At 41.7% G+C, this 26,795-nt stretch overlaps 1 protein-coding gene across 4 annotated transcripts in view; it reads right to left on the reverse strand.

Moving 5' to 3' along the window:
* The window catches only part of LOC145357408 (talin-1), a 251,244-nt gene that overhangs the window by 91,411 nt on the left and 133,038 nt on the right, over nt 1-26,795 (reverse strand). For 2 of the 4 annotated variants that reach the window (XM_080210771.1, XM_080210947.1), the window contains 11 exons: nt 26,015-26,170; nt 19,011-19,112; nt 14,047-14,123; nt 12,754-12,934; nt 10,102-10,215; nt 6,017-6,125; nt 3,668-3,876; nt 3,048-3,146; nt 2,863-2,922; nt 1,018-1,185; nt 428-722 (listed from right to left, as the gene is read on the reverse strand). In XM_080210771.1, coding sequence (XP_080066897.1) covers nt 428-722; nt 1,018-1,185; nt 2,863-2,922; nt 3,048-3,146; nt 3,668-3,876; nt 6,017-6,125; nt 10,102-10,215; nt 12,754-12,934; nt 14,047-14,123; nt 19,011-19,112; nt 26,015-26,170 — 1,570 coding nt within the window. The remainder of the gene's footprint in view (nt 1-427; nt 723-1,017; nt 1,186-2,862; nt 2,923-3,047; nt 3,147-3,667; nt 3,877-6,016; nt 6,126-10,101; nt 10,216-12,753; nt 12,935-14,046; nt 14,124-19,010; nt 19,113-26,014; nt 26,171-26,795) is intronic. The other 2 variants (XM_080211034.1, XM_080210857.1) reach the window with 1 other exon arrangement.

Consider the following 26,795-nt stretch of genomic DNA (forward strand, 5'->3'; position numbering starts at 1 on the left):
AAATAGACAGAGAGATAACTATCACCCAGTGATCATGTCCTAATTTACTATCCAGCCACTCATGAAGGAAGTGCACGCTGTATTGTCAAATCAAATGGGCTGCCGTGGCAATCCAGCAATATACTGAAGAGTTCTGCTTATCTATGGAATTATACTACAGTGAAGGCTCAACATCTTTTAGCAATGGCAGAAAATTAACAATTAGAAATGCAATTAAATTTACAAAAAGAACCAACAATTCTATTATTGAGACTAATAGAAGATTTGGGCACCCATCAGATTTAATTATTACTTTAGAAAACCTTACATTTTTCTATCCGTTGGACCCATACTTCTTGTTTAAATCACTGTGGAGTTTCTTTATTCTGCATTCATTCCATAGTGGCATATACCGTAGATGCACCATTCAGAACAGCAATTTCCTTACCAGCATCCCCCATAGAGCTGAAAATGTTTTCTGTCACTGTTAGAATTGTGTCTGTCGCCTGATCATAGCGTCCCAGTGGGTGTCCTCCGGCAGCATACAGCTTGATGTGCTGCAACAGGTCATTGAGGGCTTGTGTCACAGCAGTGGCCGCCACACCGACCTGTTTCAGCAGCTGCTCATCATTTGTTGCAGCCTGCGAGGCCTCCACACATCCCTCCACCGATTTAGCAACTAGTTTCCCGGCTTCAACCAGCTGCTCCTGGCATACAGGGGAGCTGATAGTTGGAGCTACTACCTGTAAAAGGAAGGAAGATATGAGAAATTACTTGCTAATTATTTACAGGCACGATCAAAGGAATCCGACTTAATAAAAGCCATTTTTTTAAAAAAAATTTCCAGTTAAGAAAGTTCTCTATTCTTGGGATAACATTCATCTCAGCTGTCACAACAGAACAGCTTCAACAGATCTAATTACAATACGATTTTAATTATCTAAATTCTAACACGAATTATAAAGGCCAAGATATTCTACTTACCTCAGTTGAATGCTACGGAGCTTGCCTGTAGCTAACAAACCTTCAAACACTTACCTTAGTGCAAGCGACGAGCTGTGACGTGGAAAGTGCACACTGCGTCGCAGCTGCAATGACTCGATTCTGTAGTCCGGAATCCTCTGCTTTCTGAGCCACATTCTTTGCCTTCAGGACCAAAGCTGCTGCTGCATTTGCTACAGCTTTGGCCAGCTGCATCAGCATGTCCTAAAAAGTGGTAGGAAAATCATGGTTATGTTTTAATGCTCGCTATTTTTGAGATAATTACATTTGATTATTAAAAAAAATGAACCATTATTAGTAGATGTTGCTTAACATGTCGATTTTTACGATTTAGAGTACATTGGAATTCATTTAAATTTGCAACAGTCTGGAAAATGTAGAACCATGTATGCAAATGTCACTGCTATTATTAAATAGCAGTGAGGTGTGGAAAAGATTGAAAAGCATGGTCTAGTTTTCATGATGCTAATTAACTGTTATTTGCTCCATTTTGACTTGACTTATTATCACTTGATAAGACATCAAAATCATTTGACAAAAGTTCTGCATAAAGCATTTATAATAAATTTTATAGTTTTTCTTCCTGGTAACTCTAGTTATAGGTACAATTTAAAGCCAGAACAAAAATAACAGTTCCATGATAACCAGAATTGCTTTCTTTTTCAATGAAAAATTAAAGCAATGCAATTAAAAACAAATAATCAAATAGATATATGTTCATTTGACACAAATTAATGTGAACAATCACTTTGCACTTATCCCAACATGCACTGGGAGTTATTCAATAACTGCTCTGGCAGTTAACTGCAGATATTCAGGTCACAGCTGCTAATAATGCAGCAAAATAATAATTATCAGTCCAGCTTTAGAAGTCAAGTGATATTCTGCACAGAATCTATAGTCATGTGACCCTAACACTGGAATACTTGACGTTTGTCTCTGATGGATGTAGCTTTGAGGGGCAAACTTGGGCAAAAACTTGCTGGAAAAATAATGACCCGTGAACAACTCTCAGTAATGTGCAAGTCAGTCATCAAGCCCAGGCACAGGGGGCACAACTTGTGAATTTCTCTAACTTGGTTGTTATTTTCTGCTGTTCCACTGTTTGCTTCGCATGAATTGCATCTCACCCATCTTTCTCTCTATTTTTCCTTCTGTAGCCATTTAACTCTTTCACCCCCAGTCTAATTCACCAACTCAGTCATTCCTATTCATTTTTAAATCCATAAGTCTCATTGGTTAAGGGCACATGGCTCTTGGCTCTGCCATTCAGTCTGTTCCTAGCTACCCTTGGCACACTTTCATCAGCTTGGATTTCTAACAAGATTTTTAAAAAATCATTCATGGGATATGGGTGTTGCTGGCTAGTCCAGCCTTCACTGTCCACCTTTGAGAATGGAGTGGTGAGCTGTCTTCCTGAAGCATTGTAGTCCATGTGATGTAGGTATATCTGCACATTACAGCACAAAATCTCCAGCCATTATGTAACTAGCTTTCCATATACATTAACAATGAGATCATTTCTATATCCTGTGAACTGTAGCCTTCGCATTAACCATAGTTCTGACATGTGGCCATAACCTTTAGACTTAAGTAGTTTGCCCATAGAGTTGGATTTACTATAGAATTCTGTCAAATAAGCGCTGCCAGTGTTATTTTGCCAGTCTCACACAAGTCAGTTTCAAACAATGTCGTATGGGATATTTGCAAAGTAATTTTATTTCAAACTTAATCGCGAGAAACGTGCAGTCCAATTTCCATTTGAATCAGTTAGTAAAATTTGAGAGAATTAATGTTATTGATGATCTTGATTGTATGCTTGGAGAAAAATTGCATTAAAATGGGTTTATTCAATGAAATGGCTGAATAAACTACGTTTACCGTTTTGAGAGCAACACCTGATCTATTCCTTGCTGTGTATTTTTGTGCACCTACAGGAAACTGTACAAAGGATTTACAAAATTCCAACAGAATGTTAACACAACATTAATCACAGCTACTAATCTTTAACAAATGTAATGCATTTATACTAAATGTAATCCTTTAGACTGGAGGTTAGCACATACCTGGAACCGTGGATCTGCGTCACTTTCCCCTATCTGATGGAGCAGCTCACCACTTGTCTGGCCGACTGCACCAGCAGCAGTAAGCAGGACCTGCCGAGGCTGAAATACAAAGTATTAAACCTCTTAACACCCCTGCATCTAATTAGAAAGAAACTCAATATATTCGACCTGTGGCAACTTACTGACTCTAACCAAATGGAAAGCCCACTAATCATTGTGGCGGTTACATAGCATTACTACTTAGCATATCAATTGTACACGTCTTTAGCACTTTACAATGATTGGTGACTTAAAGAAGCTAGATTTTAAATAATTAATTAGGTAAATTTGATCAGAAGGCTGTAAATAATGAATTATCTTCCCTGTTTTGTGTTTCTAATAGAAAGTACAAATACATTGATTAGCAATTTGGATGAGGAACCATAAATTCCATCCACATGGTTGTCACCTGCAATTTGTAGTTGACAACAAATGCTCAACGTAATCCTGCCACCTCTGTTACACTTAAGGTGACTTTCAAAATGGGCAGTTAAATTAGTTTCTAAAAAAAGAACAGACTGATGTGGCTCTTGCCAGGAAGAATAATTTATTCCAAGAATTTTGATGATGGAACAGTTCACCTCAGCAGTGGCTGGCTGAGCAGTCTTCAACAAGTCTGACACAGCACAAGCCAGGTTCTTAGCAGCTTTCAGTAGCTGCTGTCCATTTGCGCCCTCATCCTCCATTAGGGCTGCCAGCAGTTTGACACCCTTCGACATCTCAGTTAAATTTGAGGAGATGGTTGTCACTGCGCATCCAACTGCCGTATAGTCTGTATCAAGAGGGTCTCCTGTAAAACAAAATCAGCAGAGTTTTAAAAATAGTGATACCATAATTGGCACAGAAATTAACAACGAAATATGTAAACCATATTCTTAATATGTTTAATGCAAATATAAGTTCTTCAAACTTAATGCATTAGAATACACTCTCCTATATAGTTAGTAACAAACGATTCTAACTACTATTACAAGTAAGGCAAGCACAGCTGTAAACTCGCTGCTATGACAGAAAACTATAAATGAAGCCAACACACAGAAGCAATGAAAAAGGCAAGAAATCAAAACAATCTTAAGTTTACAAAAGTTCACCAATGTTGAAATAATATTCTCTGCTCCAGATCCCTTGATTCTGCTTTCTAGCATCAAGTCTATTAATTTCAATCTTCACAATTTCTGAACAGGATGAGAATATTGAGTCTTTATTCAGTTTTCTCACTGCCTAACCAGATGCCTGCTCAGAAATCTTGCTGGTCTTTTCTCTTACAATCTTCTTAATTCTTCCACAGCAAGCAAGCAAGACTGGCAAGGTCAGCATTTGATGTCCATCCCTAATTGCCATCTTCTTGAACCACTGCAGCCTACATGGTGTAGATACACCCACAGTGCTGTTAGGAAGGGAGTTTCAGCATTTTGGCGACATGAAGGAACAGTAATGAATTCTAACTCAGGATGGTGTGGGACTTGGAGGGGAAGTGCAGCTGGTAATCGGCTACCACAGTTCTTCTCGGCACAAAAGACTGCCAGTTTGGAAGATGCTCTTTTTTAAAATTCATTTATGGGATGTGGACATCACTGGCTAGGCCAATATTTATTGACCACCTCTAGCTGCCCCTGAGGTGGTGGTGAGTTGCCTTCTTGAATTGCTGCAGTCCCTGCATGTGTAGGTACAACACCCACAGTGCTGTTAGGGAGGAAAGGAGGTTTATGATTTGCTGCAGTACACCTTGTATATGGTACACACCACAGCCTCTTTGCATTAGCCAGTGGTGCACGCAGTAAATGTTTAAGGTGATGGATGGGCTGTTTTGTCTTGGATGGCATCAAACTTGTGTTGTTGTTGGAGCTGCACTCATCAAGGCTAGTGGAGAATATTCTATCACATTCTTGACTTGTGCCTTGTAAATGGTGGATAGACTTTGTGGAGTCAGGTGGTGAGTAATTTGCAACAGAATTCTCAGTGTCTGACCTGCTCACCATAATATTTATGCAGTTGATCCAGTTAATTTTTTGAACAATATAACTCCTTGGATGTTCAGTGTGGGGATTGAGTAATTGTAATATTATTAAATATCAATATTCTCTCTTGTTGGAGATGGTCATTAACATCATGCAAGAGCCAGGCAATGTTAATTGTCATTTGTCAGCCCAAGCTTCAATTTTGTCCGAGTTTTGCTGCATACAGGCATGATTTGCCTCACTGAGATACTATACACTCTGCAATCAACAAACATCCCCACCTTCTGGCATTATGATTGAAGGAAGGTTGGACACTGCCCTGAGGAACTCTGGCAACTGTGTCCTAGGACTGCAATGAATGGCCTCCAACAACCATAACCATCTTTGTGTGTGTGAAGTGATGACTCCAACTGAGTTTCCCCAATTCATATTAACTTCATTTTGTCAGGGCTATTTGAAGCATTACTAGATCAACTGCTGCCATAATTTAAAAGGCAGCATCCATTTTTGGACTAAACAATGAGATGGTTTGGATCTCAGTAACCCTGGCAGAGCCAAACTGAGCATCATGAACTGGTTATTGCTGAATAAGTGCTGATTAATACCACTATTAGGGATAACTTCCATCACTTTGTTGATGATTTGAGAGTAGACCGATTATGGCAGTGATTGGATTGGTCTTGCTTTTTGAGAACAGGACATACCTGGGCAATTGTCCACATTGTTGGTTAGTTGCCAGTTTTAGATGTGGCTGCTGCACCACCTGACATGCTCTCCTGCATTTCTCATTGACCAGGGATGAACCCCTGGGCTTTACAATAATGTTACAGTGAGGAAAATGCTGAACTACAGATTGTGGGTGAATACAATTATTCTGCTGCTGCTGATGGCTCAGTGCCTCAAGGATGCATAGTTCTGAGCTGCTGGACAATTATACACTGGAGTAACACACTCTTCACATCTTTAACTGACCTGCAGTGAGGTTGACTACGGATGCTGTGCCTGCAGTAATGGCATCAACCTGTGAATGGATCTCATGTTTGGACTCATCCATTTTATTTTTTCTCCATGCTTTTGAGGCCTAGAAAAAAAAAACATTAAAACCGCCCCCATTAAAAATCAAATCCACACTATTCTGATGTCAATTTAGAATTACTCCTGCAGTTATTATTGTAAGACAATGGATTGTCAGGTCTACAGGTGATCTGCATAACAACATACAAAGCAAAATTACTATATAAACAGCAGAATGAAGTCCGATTTAGAAGGAAGTTTGCTAATTTGGCAGCCTTTGAGCTTAAAGTATTGCTTAACCACACTGAATAAACAGTGATACCATTGGTGGATGGTACAGACCTTCTAGAGTGAATGACAACAAAGTAATCCACATTCAACACACAACAATATTGAAATGTGACTTAGGAATAAAAGCATCATGCTTTCCAGTAAGCATGGTGATCACACTAGTTGAGTACAGCAAGCTTTTTTTTAAAAATATATATTGCTTAAAGTCAGTAATATAATTTGTAATATAATGGCTGGACTAATATAACATAATTATACAATTACATTATTATTCAAGTAAGGGAGTATTATCACCCAATAATTCTTTTCTGCTAGGCTTAAAGAGATTGGCTTAAAAGTAATGCAATGGCAACACAATAAATTATTGCTAACAATTACGTGTTCTAGTCTGGACAGGATACAAACACCTCTGGGGCAGATAGCTGCATGTGTGTTACAAAAATGTGGTCAATTCATCAAGAGTTGTTTAGTCTGGAGAGACTATTCAGGATAAAATCAAGTTTGTACTGTTGTATGATCTACACAAGAATAGAATTTTTAACTTTTCTCCTGTCTATCTATTGAATATAACTTAACAAATTAGCATCTTACCCATGCACACACTTCCTGACAAGTGATGCTTACATTAATTCAGCCAAGTCTTGCTATTATAGTTATACGCATCTCTTCATTTTACTTAGCATCCTTCAGTGCAGCTTTCATGCTTGAAGACATTGCTGCTTAGCTACCAGAGGCCTTTCATCTCCTAGATATGCAGTATCTTAACCCACAGTTCCAACTGACCACCAAGCTTCAAAATCAAGACTCCCATTTCTGCCAGTTTCTTGTAAGCGCTGATCTAAGCTTGAAACACTTTTTCCACTTCCTCACACTTACCCCAAAGTGCTGGACCTATATTCCTAAGCTGCAGCTATCACACTTAATTCTTCAACTGATGTAATGGACGCTAAATACAATGACAGCTAGGATTATGGAATACAAAATGACCACTGTATACTTAGGCAACATAAGGCCCAAATTTAGGATACTATAAACATTTTGTGGTCTCATTCCCTAACAATGGGGTTAGCGAGGTTCTAGAGAAGATGCAACAGCAGGCCACTGGAGTGATATTTAGACTTGGGGGCTCTTGGTTGTCAGGATAGACTTTACAAAAACGTTGACTAAGAAGAGAATATCACTGAGCTCTTATTAAAGGCACTGAACTTAGCTTGCTAAATAAAGCAAACACTGCTCTTCTGCTTTGTTCTAACATCTGATCTGTGATAAAATTCATGTTTTTGTTAAAGGTTGCAAATTTCTTCCTTTGATTTTGTCTATTGATGAAAGCTGGATGCACAAAGAATTTTTTTCCTAATTTAGAAATAAATACAATACGTAGATCATGATGTATACATTTCTCAACATCTTCATAAGAGTCATTCAAATTACAAAACATTGAGCTGCTCAATGTCATCGTTAAAATTATTGACATTTCCGTTTCCCTTGAGCAAGGAGCTGGTCAGGCAATTCTCTTGATTCATAATCTACGCAAGATGGGCAAAACTGGATACTTCCGCAAGTAACGTGTCCAACCACACAAGGAGCAAATTAGCACTGAAATGATTAACATTGTATTGAATTTCTGCAAATCAAGTTATGATGCTAGGAGGCAGATGTTTTCTATTTTTTTCCTTTATATCAATAGCAGGATTTACAGTGCAACCTTAAATATTGCTTTAGCAGGATCACAAACAACTGCTCAAGTAATTTTATTGCACACTGTTCTCCAGCAATGCAATGTCCCTTGGACAAAATCAAATCCCTGAACCAGAAGCTATTATGCTGCCTCCTCAGCCAGTCTGATCCAAGAACCAATAATCCAATAGTTCTCAACCATGCCACAGTGCCAGTTCTTCATATCCATTCTTCATTGAACCAATATTTCTCTTCGGTGTTCACGCAGGGGGACAAGAATATAGCTGAGGAGGACACTGGGTTGCAGGGGAGTAGAATAGACAGTATTACAGTTGATAAGGAGGATGTGCTGGATATTCTTGAGGGTTTGAAAATAGATAAGTCCCCTGATCCAGATGGGATTTACCCTAGGATTCTCTGAGAGGCAAGAGAAGTGATTGCAGAGCCTCTGGCTCTGATCTTCAGGTCGTCGTTGGCCTCTGGTATAGTACCGGAAGATTGGAGGTTAGCGAATGTTGTCCCATTGTTTAAGAAGGGGAACAGAGACTTCCCCGGGAATTATAGACCGGTGAGTCTCACTTCTGTTGTGGGCAAGGTTTTAGAAAAAGTTATTAGGGATAGGATTTATAGTTATTTGGAGAGTAATGAATTGATTGGAGATAGTCAGCATGGTTTTGTAGCGGGTAGGTCGTGCCTTACTAACCTTATTGAGTTTTTTGAGAAAGTGACCAAAGAGGTGGATGGGGGAAAGGCAGTTGACATGGTATATATGGATTTTAGTAAGGCGTTTGATAAGGTTCACCATGGTAGGCTTCTGCAGAAAATGCAGATGTATGGGATTGAGGGTAATCTAGGAAATTGGATCAGGAATTGGCTAGCAGATAGGAGACAGAGGGTGGTGGTTGATGGTAAATATTCGTCATGGAGTTCGGTTACGAGTGGTGTGCCCCAGGGATCTGTTTTGGGGCCACTGCTGTTTGTAATTTTTATTAATGATCTGGATGAGGGTATAGTTGGGTGGATTAGTAAATTTGCTGATGACACCAAAGTCGGAGGTGTGGTAGATTGTGAGGAAGGGTGTCATAGTTTGCAGGAAGACTTGGACAGGTTGCAGAGCTGGGCCGAGAGGTGGCGGATGGAGTTTAATGCGGAGAAGTGTGAGGTAATTCACTTTGGTAGGAATAACAGATGTGTTGAGTATAGGGCTAACGGGAGGACTTTGAATAGTGTGGATGAACAGAGGGATCTAGGTGTATGTGTACATAGATCCCTGAAAGTTGGGAATCAAGTAGATAGGGTTGTTAAGAAGGCATACGGTGTCTTGGCGTTTATTGGTAGGGGGATTGAATTTAGGAGTCGCAGCGTCATGTTGCAACTGTACACAACTCTGGTGCGGCCGCACTTGGAGTACTGTGTGCAGTTCTGGTCCCCACATTACAGGAAGGATGTGGAGGCTTTGGAGAGGGTGCAGAGGAGGTTTACCAGGATGTTGCCTGGTATGGAGGGGAGGTCCTATGAGGAGAGACTGAGGGATTTGGGGTTGTTTTCGCTGGAAAGAAGGCGGCTAAGAGGGGATCTTATTTAAACATATAAGATGATTAGAGGTTTAGATAGGGTGGACAGTCATAGCCTTCTTCCTCGGATGGAGAAAGCTAGCACGAGGGGGCATGGCTTTAAATTAAGGGGGGGTAGTTATAGGACGGATGTCAGGGGTAGGTTCTTTACCCAGAGGGTGGTGAGGGATTGGAATGCCCTGCCTGCTGCGGTTGTAAATGCGCCTAGTTTGGGGGCGTTTAAGAGATCCGTGGATAGGTTTATGGACGAAAAGGGATTGGTTTAGGTTAGTGGGTCATTGTTTTTTAACTGGTTGGCGCAACATCGTGGGCCGAAGGGCCTGTTCTGCGCTGTAATGTAATGTTCTATGTTCTATCACATACCTGTAGAATTTTATCTGACATAAATAGAGTCATTGACATATGCATAAGTTCATGCACTTGCACTTATAGACGCAGAGCAAGCAGTTACTAATAGAGTTGATGTATGTAATGGTTCAGTGAATTAATCAGTCATCTTACAGCATCATGTCCAAGAGGAGGCAAAGCATCAACATCATCCAGATTTTCTGTTGCTCGCTGCACAGCCTGCATGCTGGAATTAATAGTTCCCATGAGAGCTTGCTGTGCAGATGTCTAAAAGCAAAAAAAAATACAAGTAAGAATGTAAGTTAATAAAGTTATCACAGAAAACATTCATTCCTGTACCACTACCAGCAGTTCAATATGGAACCTGCGGTGCTCAGATTATTGTATTTCTGAAACTTTTGTTGATTATAGTTCAGTAATACCACCCAATAAAACAAGAAGAACAGATTCACATGACAGAGAATGAATGCATGGGCAGCACAATGGCCCAGTGGCTAGCACTGCTGCCTCACAGCGCCAGGGACCCAGATTCAATTCCCGGCTTGAGTCATCGTGCAGTGTCTGCACAGACATTCTCCCAGTGGCTGCATGAGTTTCCTCCGGATGCTCTGTTTTACTCCAACAGTCCACAAAAAGTATTGGATAGGTGTGTTGGTTATGCTAAATTCTTCCTCACTGTACCCGAACAGGTGCCGGAAGGTGGCGACTAAGGGATTTTCGTAGTAACTTCATTGCAGTGTTAATGTAAGCCTTACTAGTGGCTAACAAATAAACTTAAAGCGTCAACAGTCCAAGGAAAGGAGCTGATTGGACAGAAGGTTTTTATTTCAAATTTTTGGATTTTCTCTTAAATTTGTTAAGAGTCCTAAAGAGGCAAAGCCAAGTAATTGAGAGAAATGTGTATCCTGTTCTAAGTGGGAACCTCAATGTTTCACCATGACAACCATACATGCAGAGAGCATTGTCAGATGGAAAAGCTTAAACTCCAGTTTTTGGAGGTTGATGGACAGCTGGTGCTGCTGTGACACACCAGCAAGTCTTAGAGCTATGTAAATAGAACTTTTCTGGAGCTCCATGGTGCCAGGAGTGGAGATGCAATTGAGAGGCCACAGAGTAGTGCGAGTGGGGAGAAAATGACCAGCCAGAGAGTCATGGTCAATATCAGACCAATGGCAGACGTAGAAAGGGACGAGGACCCAAAGGCAGAGCAGCTTAAATAACAGGACCACAAAAGGTAAAGGACCGCAAATGTTTCCAGATTACACCTGGTGCCACATGTTGATGAGTATAGAAAGCAGAGCAGACTGGATGAACATTTACCCACCTACCTTGAACCCATTTATTCATGGAAGACCTGACCAGGAATGCACAGTGCCATCCAGTCGGGAGAATTTATACATGCAGCCATAATCTGACAACATTGCCGCTTCTCAGAAGATCCAGGCGCAGAATATCAAAAGCAATTAAGTTATTGCAAATCTTTATAAGCCCCTTTGACAAGGGGTCGTCTGGACTTGAAACATCAGTTCTTTTCTCTCCATAAAAATACTGCCAGACCTGCTGAGATTTTACAGCATTTTCTCTTTCGGTTTATGAACCCCCTTGTTCAGCCTTATTTGGATCAGCGTGTCAATTCTGAGCACCATATTTTAGGACAGATGTAAAGACTTTCAGGCGCTCTCAGTAAAGATTTGAGAATGGTTTCAGAGATGAAGGATTTTAGTTGTGGATAGATTGCAGAAACTTGGATTGTTCCCCTTTGAGCAGTTTGAGAGGAGATTTGAGGGAGCTAGACAGAGGAACGATGGAGAAATTGTTCCCATTGGTGAAAGAGTCATGACCAGGAGACATCAAGTTAAGGTAAGTGGCAAAAGAACAAAGGTTGACATGACTTTGACACAGCATGTGATCAAGATCTGGAAGCACTGCCTGAGAATGTAGTGGAGACAATTTCAATCATTGCTTTCAAAAGGGAACTGGTTAAGCACTTGAAAGGAAGAAATTTGTATGGCTACATGAATGGGACTGCCGGCATTTATCTGGCACAGACACAGCAGACCTAATGGGCTTCTTCTGTGCTTTCACAGAATCTCTACAATGCAAGAGGCCACCATTTGGCTCATCAACTCTGCATCAACCACAATCCCACCCAGACCCTATCCCCATAACACTGCGTATTTACCCTGATAATTGCCCCTTACGTGTCAGGGAGATTGAGTATGGCCAATCAACCTAACCCACACATTTTTGGAGTGTGGGAGGAAACCATAACATCCGGAGGAAACTCACACAGACACGGGGAGATTGTAGAAACCACCACACAGACAATGACGCGAGGCTGAAGTCAAACCTGGGTTTTTGTCACTGTGAGGCAGCAGTACTAACCACTGTACCACCATGCCACAATCACTATAAACCCCATAGATCCAAACAGTGGTAATAATGATCTGATATTTGCTATCTCAGCAGATTTTTCATAGTGTTGAACTCTTTAGTGCACGAGGTTTATTTAACATATACATTCAGTTACTGCTTTAATTTTTTAAAATTTAAAATAGGGTCAACATCCACGTAAAATCAGAAAGCATAGCCACCAGGCACATACCAGAGAGAGTAACTATTATACCCAGGGGACTGGAGCAGAATTTGGAGGGGACCCTTAATACTGACCATAATTAATCACAGCGTGTATTTTTCCCCAATAGTGGCTAATAAGCACCAATTCTAAATATTTTCTACTATGTTTTTACAAGTTAACGCAAAAACATAATTAAATTCTTCAGTCATTTAAGTACAGGTTCCTACCAGTGGAGGCATGTGTCCTCTGTGCATCTGTCCACTGGTCATCTGCTGTTGGGCTGCTGGCATTGTTCCAACCTGAAAGCTCTCCTGACCCCCAACACCAGGACGCATAATCGCAGGTAATGCTACAGACCCATGTTCCATTTTGCCTGTTCTGTTAAACTGTTGCTGCATAATGGTAGACCTGCAAAAGTAACAGTGCACACAAAATAACATCAATTTATTGGACACAAATTGCAAGCATACAAAGAAAATCAGAAAAATATTCACACTGCTGCTCATTTCGAAATCACAGCAACATTTCCAATATTAAATCATTTGACCAAAAAACAACATAGGGACATGTTAACAGGAGGAGCTCATTCAGGCTCCTTCAAGACCATTCCACCATTTAATACCCAACAGCGATCAATCAACCTCGGTTGTCCAAGTTCCAACTGATCCAACATCCAACTGGTTTTGGATAGAGAAATAATTCATTACTTTCAAAATCTTGTCTGGGAACAAGTGCTTCCTCATTTCACTGCTAAATGGTCTAACATTCATTTTAGGATGAGGCCTCAGTCTACATCAGCCTGCCACACCCCAAGAAAATAGCTTCTCTGCGTCAGTTTTAAAGTTTATTTATTAGTGTCACAAGTAGGCTTACATTAACACTGCAATGAAGTTGCTGTGAAGATTCCCTCGTCACCACACTCCAGCACCAGTTCAGGTACACTGAGGGAGAATTTAACATGGCCAATGCACCTAACCAGCATGTCTTTTGGACTGTGGAAGGCAACGTGAGCACCCAGAGGAAACCCATGCAGACACGGCAGATGTGCGGACTCTGCACAGACACTGGCCCAAGCTGGAAATCGAGCCTGGGTCCCTGGTGCAGTGAGGTAGCACCACTGTGCCACTAGTCATCCCTTTATTGTTTTAAGCATGTGGATTAGGTCAGTTCTCAACGTTCCACATTCAAAGGAATACATTCCAAATTTATGCAACCTCGCCTCTTAACTGGACTTAAATGGTTAAATTTTTTTTTGTACCATGGAATACACCATTGTTACAAGGGCCATTTCCTCGCTTTTTAAAGCATGACTACAAACACCAGGTTGGGGAGGGGCATGTGGAAGATTTCTCTGAGAACGATGAATAGAAAGAAAATATATCAATTTAGAAAGAACTTCCTTCTCTCTAAATTAGAAGAATCTTTCCCAATTTCATTTATCTGGATTATGTGCACTTACATTGGTCTTGGAGGCCCTAAACAACCGTGGGTTAGTCTGCAGGTTATATTTTTTCACTTACTTCTTGGGAGACACAGAGTCCTCCAACATTGTGGATTCTTCATCGCCCTCTAGTCCAAAATGGTCTTTGCTTTTTTTCTGCAAACAGGAAAGTTGATTTATACGTGCACTGAAAGTTAAGTTCCCCAACACAAGTTTTACTAAACCACTGGCCAGCAGGACACACTCAGTTAGAACCCTCCAATCCTCCTCTTACATTCACACTGAACATAACAGACTACAAAGTTTCACTGTCACAACTTCAGCAATAGAAGCAAATTTGTGAAAAAAATACCACTGGTAATATAAAACTGATGTGGAGATGCTGGTGTTGGACTGGGGTAAACACAGTAAGAAGTCTCACAACACCAGGTTGAACTCCAACAGGTTTATTTGTAAACAAATGCACTAGCTCGGAGCGCTGCTTCTTCGTCAGGTGAGTGGGGAGTTCTGATCACAAACGGGGCATATAAAGGCACACATTCAGTTTACAGAATACTGATTAGAATGCAAGTCTTTACAGTTCGTCAAGTCTTAAAGGCACAGACAATGTGAGTGGAGATAGCATTAAGCATAGGTTAAAGAGATGTGTGTTCTCTCCCGACAGGACAGTAAGTGAGATGTTGCAAGCCCAGGCAAGTCATAGGGGTTACAGATAGCGTGACATGAACCCAAAATCCCAGCTGAGGCCGTCCTCATGTGTGCAGAACTTGGCCATCAGTCTCTGCTCAGCGACTCTGCGCTGTCGTGTGCTGTGAAGGCCAGAATGGCAAACACTTGCGGTCACGGGCATTTGGGTAGACGTTCTCCCAGGCGGCCTTCACAACTCATGACGGCGCAGAGTCGCTGAGCAGAAACTGATAGCCAAGTTCTGCACATGAGGACGGGATCTTAGATTCATGTCACACTTTTTATAATCCCCATGACTTGCCTGAACTTGCAACATCTCACTTACTGTCCCATCTGGAGGCAATACACATCTCTTTAACCTATGCTTAATGCTATTTCCACTCACATTGTCTGCACCTTTAAGACTTGACTAGCTGTAAAAACTCGCATTCTAATCAGTATTCTGTAAACTGAATGTGTGCCTTTGTATGCACCGTTTGTGATCAGAACTCCCCACTCACCTGACAAAGGAGCAGCGCTCCGAAAGCTAATGGCGTTTGTTAACAAATAAACCTGTTGGAGTTCAACCTAGTGCTGAGAGACTTCTTACAATATAAAACTCACCACAGCCTTTCCGTGTTTTGGCAGATAAGGCAAAGGAGAATCCAAAGAGATTTACAAATACATAAAGGGCAAAAGGTAACTAAGGAGAGACTAGGACGTCTTAAGGATCAACAAGGTCATCCATGTGCAGAGCCACAAGAGATGGGTGAGATTCTAAATGAATAATTCTCATCAGTATTCACATTGAGAAAACCATGGATGTTAGGGAACTTCGGGAAATAAATAATGATGGCTTGAAGAGCATACATATTACAGAGATGGTGGTGCTTGAAGTCTTTAAACGCATCACGGTAGGTAAATCCCCAGGACCTGATGAAGACATTGTGGGAGGCTAGGGAGGAAATTGTGGGTCCCTTAGCAGAGACATTTGAATCATCGATAGTCACAGGTGAGGTGCCTGAAGATTGGAGAGTGGCAAACGTTGTGCCTTTGTTTAAGAAGGGCTGCAGGTAAAAGCCTGGGAATTAGAGGCCAGTGAGCCTCACATCTGCAATGGGCAAGTTGTTAGAAGGTATTTTGAGAGGATCTACAGGCATTTAGAGATGCAAGGAATGATTAGGGACACAGTCAGCATGGCTTTATGAGTGGAAAATCATGTCTCTCAAATTTTATTGAGTGTTTTGAAGGCATAACCAAGAAGGTAGATGGGAGCAATGCAGTTGATGTTATCTACATGGACTTTAGCAAGGCCTTAACAAGGTACCACAAGGTAGGTTATTGCACAAGGTTAAATCGCACGGGATCCAGGATGAGGTAGCCAAATAGATACAAAATTGGTTTGATGGCAGAAATCAGAAGGTGGTTGTAGATGGTTGTTTTTCAAACTGGAGGCCTGTGATCAGCAGTGTGCCTCAGGGATTGGTGCTGGGTCCACTGTTGTTTGTCATTTGTATTAATGATTTGGATGAGAATTTAGTAGGCATGGTTAGTAAGTTTGCAGATGACACCAAGATTGGTGGCATAGTGGGCAGTGAAAAGAGTTATCTAGGATTGTAACAGGATCTCAATCAAGTGGGCTGAAAATTGGCAGATGGATTTTAATGTAGATAAATGCAGGTGATGCATTTTGGTAGACCGAACCAGGGCAGGACTTACTCAGTTAATGGTCAGGCATTGGGGAGAGCTATAAAGAGATCTAGGGGTACGGGTTCATAGCTCCTTGAAAGTGGAGGAACAGGTGGACAGAGTGGTGAAGAATGCATTTGGCATGCTTGGTTTCATTGGTCAGAACATTGAATACAGGAGTTTGGACATCTTGTTGAAGTTGTACAAATCATTAGTAATGCCACATTTAGAATACTTTTGTACAGTTCTGGTCACCCTATTATAGAAAAGATTTCCAGTCACTCAGAGACATAGAGGTTTACAGCATGGAAACAGGCCCTTCGGCCCAACTTGTCCATGCCACCCATTTTTTAAACCCCTAAACTAACCCCAATTGCTGGAACCTCTAGCAGCTTGTTCCAGACACTCACCACTCTCTGAAAAAATTGCCCCTCTGGACACTTTTGTATCATTCCCCTCTCATCTTAAACCTATGCCCTCTAATTTTAGACTCCCTGATCTTTGGGAAAAGATATTGATTATCTAGCTGATCTATGCCTCTCACACCAATACCCTTTGTGTCCTATTACTGAGTCAGTTTCTGATCTTTCTTGCCAAGTTTCCCTGAATTCCATGTTCTTTAACCTTGTCAGTCTCCCATGTGGGACCTTGTCAAAAGCTTTACTAAAATCCATATGAACTACATCAACTGAACTTCCCTTATCTGCACACTTAATTACATTTTCAAAAGATTCCCTTAAATTTGTTAGGCATGACCTCCCTCTGATAAAGCCATGCTGCGTATCCCTAATTAACCAATGCCTTTCCAAGTGGAGATTAATTTTCTCCTTTACCATTTTCTCCAATAGTTTCCCTACTATTAAACCAGAAAGGATGCAGAAAAGATTTACTAAGACGCTACCGGGATTTGATGGTTTAAGTTAAAAGGAGAGGCTGGATAGACTGGGACTTTTTTTCTCTGGAGCGTAGGAGGCGTAGGCGTGATCTATAGAGGCCTATAAAATGAGGGGCATAGATCAGCTAGATGGTCAATACCTTTTCCAAGAGACAGGGGAATCGAAAACTAGAGGGCATAGGTTCAAGGGGAGAGATACAAAAGGATCCAGAGGGGCAATTTCTTCATACAGAGGTGGTGAGTGGAACAAGCTGCCTGAGGTAGTGGTAGGGGTAGGTACAATTTTGTCTTTTAAAAAGCATTTAGACAGTTACATGAATAAGATGGGTATAGACGGATATGGGCTAAACGTGGGCATTTGGGACTAGCTTAGGGGTTAAAAAAAGGGATGGCATCGATAAATTGGGTTGAAGGGCCTGTTTCCAAGCTTTAAACCTCTGACCCTACAAACACAGTAAGAAGTCTCACAACATCAGGTTAAAGTCCAACAGGTTTATTTGGTAGTAAAAGCCACTAGCTTTTGGAGCACCACTCCTTCATCAGGTAAGTGGGAGGTCTGTTCTGACGAAGCAGTGCTCTGAAAGCGAGTGGCTTTTGCTACCAAATAAACCTGTTGGACTTTAACCTGGTGTTGTGACACTTCTTACTGAAAGTTTACCCCAGTCCAACACCAGCATCTCCCTATCATGTCTACACAGACATCTTCATGATTTCCTGCTCGAGTATTTAAGTAATTTAAAACCACATGACTACATTTATTCTCAATTCCTGTTTTTATTCTATCAGTTTTAACCTGTACTCATCTGATATGCCAATATGATGTAGGAGCAAGTGAAGACTTTATAGCCCATTGATCCTGCACCACCATTTAATTCAACTGTGGCTGATCTTCTGCTTCAGCTGCACTTTCCCACCCGCTCCCCATCTGCCTCAGTTGCCTGGGCACCAAAAATCTGTCCATCTCAGCCTTAAATATGCTCAATGACAAAGCATCAAGAACCCCTTTTGACATTAGATTTCACTATGTTCCGGGGGAAGAAATGTCTAGTCAGCCATATACGATTGCCTGCCCCCCACCCCCCAACCTCCAAATCCTAAGAACGTGCCAGCATCTATCCTGCTCAGCCCCTCCAAAACTCAAAATTCCTGACTGTATAAGCCCAATTTATTCAGCCTCTCATCACAGGATATTCCCTCCCCCCAACTTTTCGCAGCCTAGTGAACCTGCACTACATCATCATTTTACAAATTACTAGACATCAAATAGAAACAGAAATGCTGACCAACTTCCCAGTTTCCAGCTCAGTGGAGCCAAAGGCAAATTTACTGTCCTCACCCCACCTGCAAAATCTGCCTGGAGCACACAAGTACACAACGACCTCGAAACCTCGAGTTCAAACAGTTTTATGCTACGATGCTGCACTTGTTTGTTTCTGGCAGAACTTTCCAGAATGCTCACTTTTAGAGTTCTGTGGATGCAGAAATTCTGAAGATTGGAAAACTTTGAATCCCTTGCCCATATCATCCAAAGATGTGCGAGTTAGGTTGATTTATCCCGTAGTGCCCTGGGATGCATGGGATGGAAATAGTAGTTATGTAGGGTTGTGGGGATAGGCTCTGGGTGGGATTGTTGTCAATGCAGACTCGATGGGCTGAATGGCCTCTTTCTGTGCTGCAGGGATTCTATGATTCTATGATCTACATCATATGGGCCCTATGAAAAGTGTGAACGTGGGTAAGCAAAGTGGCGGGCAGGGGGGGTAAATATTTATAGAAGAAATTTACTGAAATACCTTTTTCAAAATGATGTCAATGTATCCAGCTATCAGCTGTGCAATTTGTTCTCCTTCAGTTGTCTGAACTGAATAGTAACCATCCTGATAGTCACCAAAGTCCTGCAAGGGGAAAAGCAAAAAAACAGATGACCATAGCATTCAAAACATTCAACTTGAACCTCAATTCATTGCCTTTCAGAAATTCCTCTTTAGGATTTCCTCCTTCAATTTGTACTCTGGCTCAGTGACAGCGGATTGTCCCGGTCAGAAGTTCACAACTTCAAGGCACATTCCAGAACTCTAGCACGCAATCTTGGACAAGGCATCCGTGCAGCAGAGTTGTAGTGTTGTATTCAGAGAGACCCTCTTTTGGTTTGAGCTGTTGAACAAGTGCTTGACTAGGTGGATGCAAATGATACATAGTATTCGTTAAAGAGTAGAGAATTCTCATTACAATTTGTCCTTCAGCCACCACCAAAACCAGATGACTGGGTTATAATCTCCCTGCTGTTTATGACAGGGCAGCATGCTGGCTCAGTGGTTAGCACTACTGTCCCACAGCTCTAGAGACCTGGGTTCAATTCTGGTCTTGGATGATTGTACAAACTGTATACATTCTCCCCATGGGTCTCCTCTGGGTGCTCCAGTTTCCTCCCACAGTCCAAAAGACGTGCAGGTTAGGCAGATTAGCCATGCCAAATTGCCCCTTAGTTTCCAAAGATGTGTAGATTGGTTGGGTTAGCCACGGGAAAGATACCAGGCGGAGAATCAGTGCACACTCGATGGACTAAATGGCCTCTTCTGCACTATAGTCTCTATGATTCCATGAAGGCTCAATGTGCAGAATCTAACTACATAATAGTTATTTATCTTCAAAAGCTTAGGGTGTTTGAGGACAACTCAAAGCAAGAGATGCTAAATAAACTAATAAACTCATTTGCTTTATGGTAGATGTCATTCAGTTTATTAATTTAGACATCAGACATCTGCTTCCCAAGCATCTGGTAAGACTTGGCGATGTGTACAAATATGTTGGCTCGAGCTCCAATTTTCCTCATCTGTCCCTTTTCCTGTAGCTCCGCCAAATAGGTCAGAGGGCTCAAAACTGCAATAGGGGATGGAAAAATAATGTTCTTGTTGATTTGATCCAAAATTACTAGATAACTTCAACTCCAATCACACTTAATGTGGTGCTTTTTTGAAACACAGCATTAATTTTTTTAAGTATTATCTGAAACACATTGGACTCCAAAATACCCTAGAATGCAGTTGTCCTTATGCATCTACATAAAACTATTTCCCCTTTTTCTTCTGCATCGATATTTGTTGAGGCGTGGGGGAATTGTTCTTTTTGATCTATAGTTCAAACTAAGGGGTTTTTTTTTCCGTCCCATATCTGAGACTGGAAGACAAACTTTTTTCTTCATTTTCAGCAGTGAGCGCGGAAACCTTGTTTTAAGTTAGTACTCTTTGGCATTTTGACACAATAGAGCACTTTGTAAGAAACTGAATTTGTTTTTATGCCAGTTGACAAGTCTGGTCATATTATTGCAACAAAAAGAACAAAACTATATCTTGGCTTTTAAATTAGTTGTGAAATTACCCAAGGACATCACAAGCTGCGTCACTGCCACACTGGTAAACATGCTCAGAGACAACCTTGATATATGTATTGTCTGAAAACGTAACCTGAACAAGCTAAGATTCACTCAACAGGATGCTAATATATTACTGTAACATGACAGGATTCAAAGAGTTGTAAAACTGGCTTGATTATTGAATTGTTTTTGGATGCAATCTGAGCATAAAAACCAAAACAGCAAAAAATATTACATTAGCCACCATAATAAAAAAACCCAGTCACAGAGCAACATTGTAAATACAGTTTGTGTATAAACCATAGATCAAGTTTTTGTTGAAACAAGCAATTTATTGCTCCAATCAGTCCAAACGATTTTTGCTGTGTCTATGGAGCTTTTAATATAAAGTAATATAAATTGCAATTGCTCAGAAGAAAACTGGCTGGTGCCTGTAACACATTATAGGATTCGTCATGGCCATCAGCCCAAATCACAAACAGTTGCCCCAAAAACTAAGGTTCGACATTCTAACCTCAACTTTTTCCCTTCACATTCCCCCTTTTTGAATACAGCAATGAAATTGACTAGAAAGCTACTACTTTTTTTTTTATCCAAGTGAGAACAAGTTCATCAAGTAGCATCGTTAAATACAATTCTCTCCTCATATGCGCCTCAGAGTTTACCGGATAGCTCGGAGTAGACAGCCAACTGATCTCCTCCCTCCCCTTTTCCATCATAGAAGCTCAACACTACAGCCTCAATTGATTCAGTATAGACTAGAATCATCACTAAAAATGTACCTGTTTATTTGATCCAATAGCTACATGTGCATTAACCACTGGGCTACGGAAGTACTCTGCCAAAGATTTGGAGGTGGTTGGGGGGGCACTCAGAATTTTTCAAAACAATTAAAATCTTTAGTGCCAAATCAAATTTCAAGTTGATTTGATTGTGATCAAATGATTTAATTTGACCATATGGGATACACTGTCTTAAAGTTATGGAATATTACAGCACAAAATATTACAGCCCGTATCACTGCTTTGAAAGAGCTGCCCAGTTAGTTCCACTCTTCTATTCTCTCATCATAGTTTTTCAAATTTTCTCCTCTTCACATCTTTATTGATTTGATTTATTATTGTTATATGCATTGGGATAAAGTGAAAAGTATTGTTTCTTGCGTGCTATACAAAGTATACTAATTATAGAAAAGGAAAGGAGCGGGTGCAGAATGTGGTGTTACAGTCATTGCTAGGATGTAGACATTGTTAGTGAACATAATAAGAACATAAGAAATAGGAGCAGGAGTAGGCCATCTAGCCCTTCGAGCCTGCCCCACCATTCAATAAGATCATGGCTGATCTGTCGTGTGTCGTGGCTCAGTTCCACATTCCCACCCTCTCCCCATAACCCTTAATCCCCTCTCTTATCAAAAACCCATCAACCCGCGTCTTAAAAATATTGAGCGAGGTAGCCTCCACCACTTCAATGGGCAGAGAATTCCAGAGATTCACCAGCCTTTGAATGAAGAAATTCTTCCTCAACTCCGTTCTAAACCGCCCCTTTATCTTGAGGCTATGCCCCCTAGTCCTACTGTCCTTTCTGAGCGGGAAGAGTCTCTCCACCTCTATCCTATCCATCCCATTCATCATCTTACTCGTCTCAATGAGATCTCCCCTCATTCTTCTAAACTCTAACGAGTACAAGCCTAGTTTATTCAGCCTCTCCTCATAGCTCAACCCCCTCAACTCCGGCATCAGCCTAGTAAACCTCCTCTGCACTCCCTCCAAGGCCAAAATATCCTTGCGTAAGTACGGCGCCCAAAACTGCACACAGTACTCCAGCTGCGGCCTCACCAATGCCCTATACAGCCGCAGCAAGACCTCCCTACTTTTATATTCAATCCCCCTCGCTATGAAGGCCAGCATCCCATTTGCCTTCCTGACCACCTGCTGCACCTGCAAGCTGGGTTTTTGCAACTCATGCACAAGGACTCTGCACCGTCGCCTGCTGCAGTTTTTCTCCACGTAAGTAATAATCCTTCCTACCATTATTCCTACCAAAGTGGACCACCTCGCACTTGCCAACATTAAATTCCATTTGCCATTTCCTGGCCCATTCGCCCAGCCTATCTAGATCCTTCTGCAGACTCTCCACACCCTCCGCACAATTTGCCGTTCCACCAATCTTGGTGTCATCAGCAAATTTCGACACCATACACTCGGTTCCCTCCTCCAGATCATCTATATAAATGGTAACTAGCTGAGGCCCCAGCACCGACCCCTGGGGCACTCCACTAGTCACCAACCGCCAATCCGAATAGCACCCATTGACCCCCACTCTCTGCCTCCTATTTGACAACCAATCCTCTATCCACGCTAACACCCTACCCCCAACTCCATGTCCCCTGACCTTCTGCAATAACCTCTTGTGAGGTACCTTGTCAAACGCCTTCTGAAAATCAAGACAGACCACATCCACTGGCTCTCCTCTATCCACCGCCCTAGACACATCCTCATAGAACTCCAGTAAATTTGTCAGACACGACTTCCCCTTAACGAAACCATGCTGCGTCTGCTCTATCAAGCAATTCCCCTCAAGATGCCTCGCTATTTCCTCCTTGATGACGGATTCTAACATTTTACCTACAACAGACGTTAAACTAACCGGCCTATAATTCCCTGCCTTTTGCCTGCCACCCTTCTTAAACAACAGCGTAACATTAGCCATTTTCCAATCTTCCGGCACTTCCCCAGAATCCAGCGACGTCTGGAAAATAACCACCAAGGCATCCACTATCACCTCCGCCATTTCTTTCAGAACCCTCGGATGCATTCCATCCGGTCCTGGGGACTTGTCCACAATCAGCCCCTCCAGTCTGTTGAGCACCGCCTCTCTAGTAACAGTAATGTCATTGAGATCCTCCAGTCCTACCACCTTTCCATCTCTAACACCCGGCAAATTATTCACGTCCTCCTCCGTGAAGGCCGAAACAAAAAAGTTATTCAAGACCTCAGCCATATCCCCATCCCCTACCACTAAGTCCCCCTTCTCATCCTCTAAGGGTCCAATGTTAGCACACAAGAACGATAGATAGAATTCAAGGGTATGATGGGCACATCTTGCAAGAAGTTGCCACGCTCTGCCACCATCTTAGAACATAAGAACATAAGAAATAGGAGCAGGAGTAGGCCATCTAGCCCTTTGAGCCTGCCCCGCCATTCAATAAGATCATGGCTGATCTGTCGTGGCTCAGTTCCACATTCCCGCCCTCTCCCCATAACCCTTAATCCCCTCTCTTATCAAAAACCCATCAACCCGCGTCTTAAAAATATTGAGCGAGGCAGCCTCCACCACTTCAACGGGCAGAGAATTCCAGAGATTCACCACCCTTTGAGTGAAGAAGTTCTTCCTCAACTCCGTTCTAAACCGTCCCCCCTTTATCTTGAGGCTGTGCCCCCTCGTTCTACTATCCTTTCTGAGCGGGAAGAGTCTCTCCACCTCTATCCTTTCCATCCCATTCATCATCTTATACGTCTCAATGAGATCTCCCCTCATTCTTCTAAACTCTAACGAGTACAAGCCTAGTTTATTCAGCCTCTCCTCATAGCTCAACCCTCTCAACTCCGGCATCAGCCTAGTAAACCTCCTCTGCACTCCCTCCAAGGCCAAAACATCCCTGCGTAAGTACGGCGACCAAAACTGCACACAGTACTCCAGCTGCGGCCTCACCAATACCCTATACAGCCGCAGCAAGACCTCCCTACTTTTATATTCAATCCCCCTCGCTATGAAGGCCAGCATCCCATTCACCTTCCTGACCACCTGCTGCACCTGCAAGCTGGGTTTTTGCGACTCATGCACAAGGACCCCGAGGTCCCTCTGCACCGTCGCCTGCTGCAGTTTTTCACCACGTAAGTAATAGTCCTTCCCACCATTATTCCTACCAAAGTGGACCACCTCGCACTTGCCAACATTAAATTCCATTTGCCAGTTCCTGGCCCATTCGCCCAGCCTATCTAGATCCTTCTGTAGACTCTCCACACCCTCCGCACAATTTGCCGTTCCACCAATCTTGGTGTCATCAGCAAATTTAGACACCCTACACTCGGTTCCCTCCTCCAGATCATCTATATAAATGGTAAATAGCTGAGGCCCCAGCACCGACCCCTGGGGCACTCCACTAGTCACCAACAGCCAATCCAAATAGCACCCGTTGACCCCCACTCTCTGCCTCCTATTTGACTCTTTGAATCTTGGATTCATCTAGTTCATGAGTAAAAATTAATACATGTCTCCATCGCAACACAAGGCAAGTATTCCAGATCATAATGTGCTGCTTAAAAGTGACTTATAATGGTTTTGCATAATCTTTTCTTCATACTTGACACCTCTACTTGTAAAGCCAAGAATCCCATATGCTTTTTCTAAAAAGAAAATAGCTTTATCCACTTTACCCTGCCACCTTCAAAGATTTCTCTATGCAAGCTCTCAGGTCTCTCTACTCCGACAACCCCTTTAAAATTGTAACTGTCCACGGATTGGATTTAATCCAATATTGAAAAAAAAACTTCATTGCAAAAGCAGTCTAAAAGTTTGCCTGCTGTATTTCCAGGTCTCTTCGCAATTACCAAATTCCCAAGATGACTTGGCACCTGGTCAGTTTATTGTGACTGAAGTACACAATATTTAAAACATTAATTTAATCCACAATTACAGGACAATTGGAAGCTTTCCTCTGCTGAACAAAAGAATCGTTTATTCCACAAGGACATGTTTTGAGTGCCACTTGAGCACCTTCACTGCAGCACCATTTGTCATACGGAAGAAACACATCTGACTGGAATTTAAACTAGTTTCTTAATCAGTTGCCCAATGTTGATTAGCTTTATAGCTAACTTGTTTGCCTAGTTAACAATAAAACCCAATTATAAACCCTCTCAGGCATGGGAAAGAGATACAAAAGTCGGAGTTCACGTACCAACCGACTCAAGAACAGCTTCTTCCCTGCTGCTGCCAGACTTTTGACTGAACCCACCTTGCATTAAGCTGATCTTTCTCTACACCCTAGGTATGACTGTAACACTACATTCTTGCACTCTTTGGTTTCCTTCTCTATGAATGGTATGCTTTGTTTGTATAGCGTGCAAGAAACAATACTTTTCACTGTAGGCTAATATATGTGACAATAATAATCAAAAGTCAAATCAAATCTTCTCAAATCCCCAAGAAATTAGCACATTTGTTACATTAATAGAAATCAATTACAAAAAATATCATTTTGCAGATGAGGAAATTGACAAACTAGAACAAATTGGACCTTCTGGCCATCACCCTCTCCAGTTTATTGAGGGCAGTGTTTTAAACATATTTCAATATTTAGGAATTAGCACAGATTCTAGAGAAGCTGCTTTGCAGGGAATAGTTACTGAATAAACATACCAGGGTAAAACTCTTCGGTGATGCTGCCCAGCGTTTGATATTAGTCAGGTTCCATTCCTGTATCACCTCTTTTGTTTTCTCATCCACACGCATGACACTTTCTTTGGTAATTCCCAGTAAACGAGGTACAAGTTTATTCTTCCCTTTCATTTTCTCCTACAGAATATGTAACATTTTATATTAAAGAACCAGACAAGGCTGCAAAGGGAGCACAATGACAAAGATGAACAGTGAGTGGTGATCAATTGTATTAAACTACGCATCAAAGTTTGCAGCAAGTGTCTAACCATAGAAAAATCACAGATACACTTGTCAAGTTGACACCTTTATGGGAAGAGTTAAATGCGCTGTAAGAATGTCTCTGGATCACCATCAGCAAGTGTATACAAATCAGCACTTGGAGGGTGGCGGAGGATAGAACTATCACACAATATGTATAATGTAACTATTTACAATAAATGCACCAATGCTACTGGCTGATTAAATATGAGCTCAGAGGATGACAGTCAAGAGGGCATGTTGTAGGACTTGAGAAAAATGCTTTGACTGTGATGCAAAGGACAAGCTAGTGAAGAAAATGGTCAGTCTGAAATGAAGCTCCTACACATTACTCCTACAACATCCTGCAAACCAGGAGTCAAAAGCAATGTTCTTGATGCTTCAAGTCCTTGTTCCAAGATATGTCTTTCAGTATCAGGACACTTCAGGCAAAGGGTTATTATATACTAGCAACATTTTTGAGATGAGCCATATTTATATTTGAAGGAGAGAGTATAAGTTG

This window comes from Carcharhinus amblyrhynchos, chromosome 1 (assembly GCF_965287045.1).
Source record: "Carcharhinus amblyrhynchos chromosome 1, sCarAmb.v2.hapA, whole genome shotgun sequence".
NCBI classification, from domain to species: domain Eukaryota; kingdom Metazoa; phylum Chordata; class Chondrichthyes; order Carcharhiniformes; family Carcharhinidae; genus Carcharhinus; species Carcharhinus amblyrhynchos.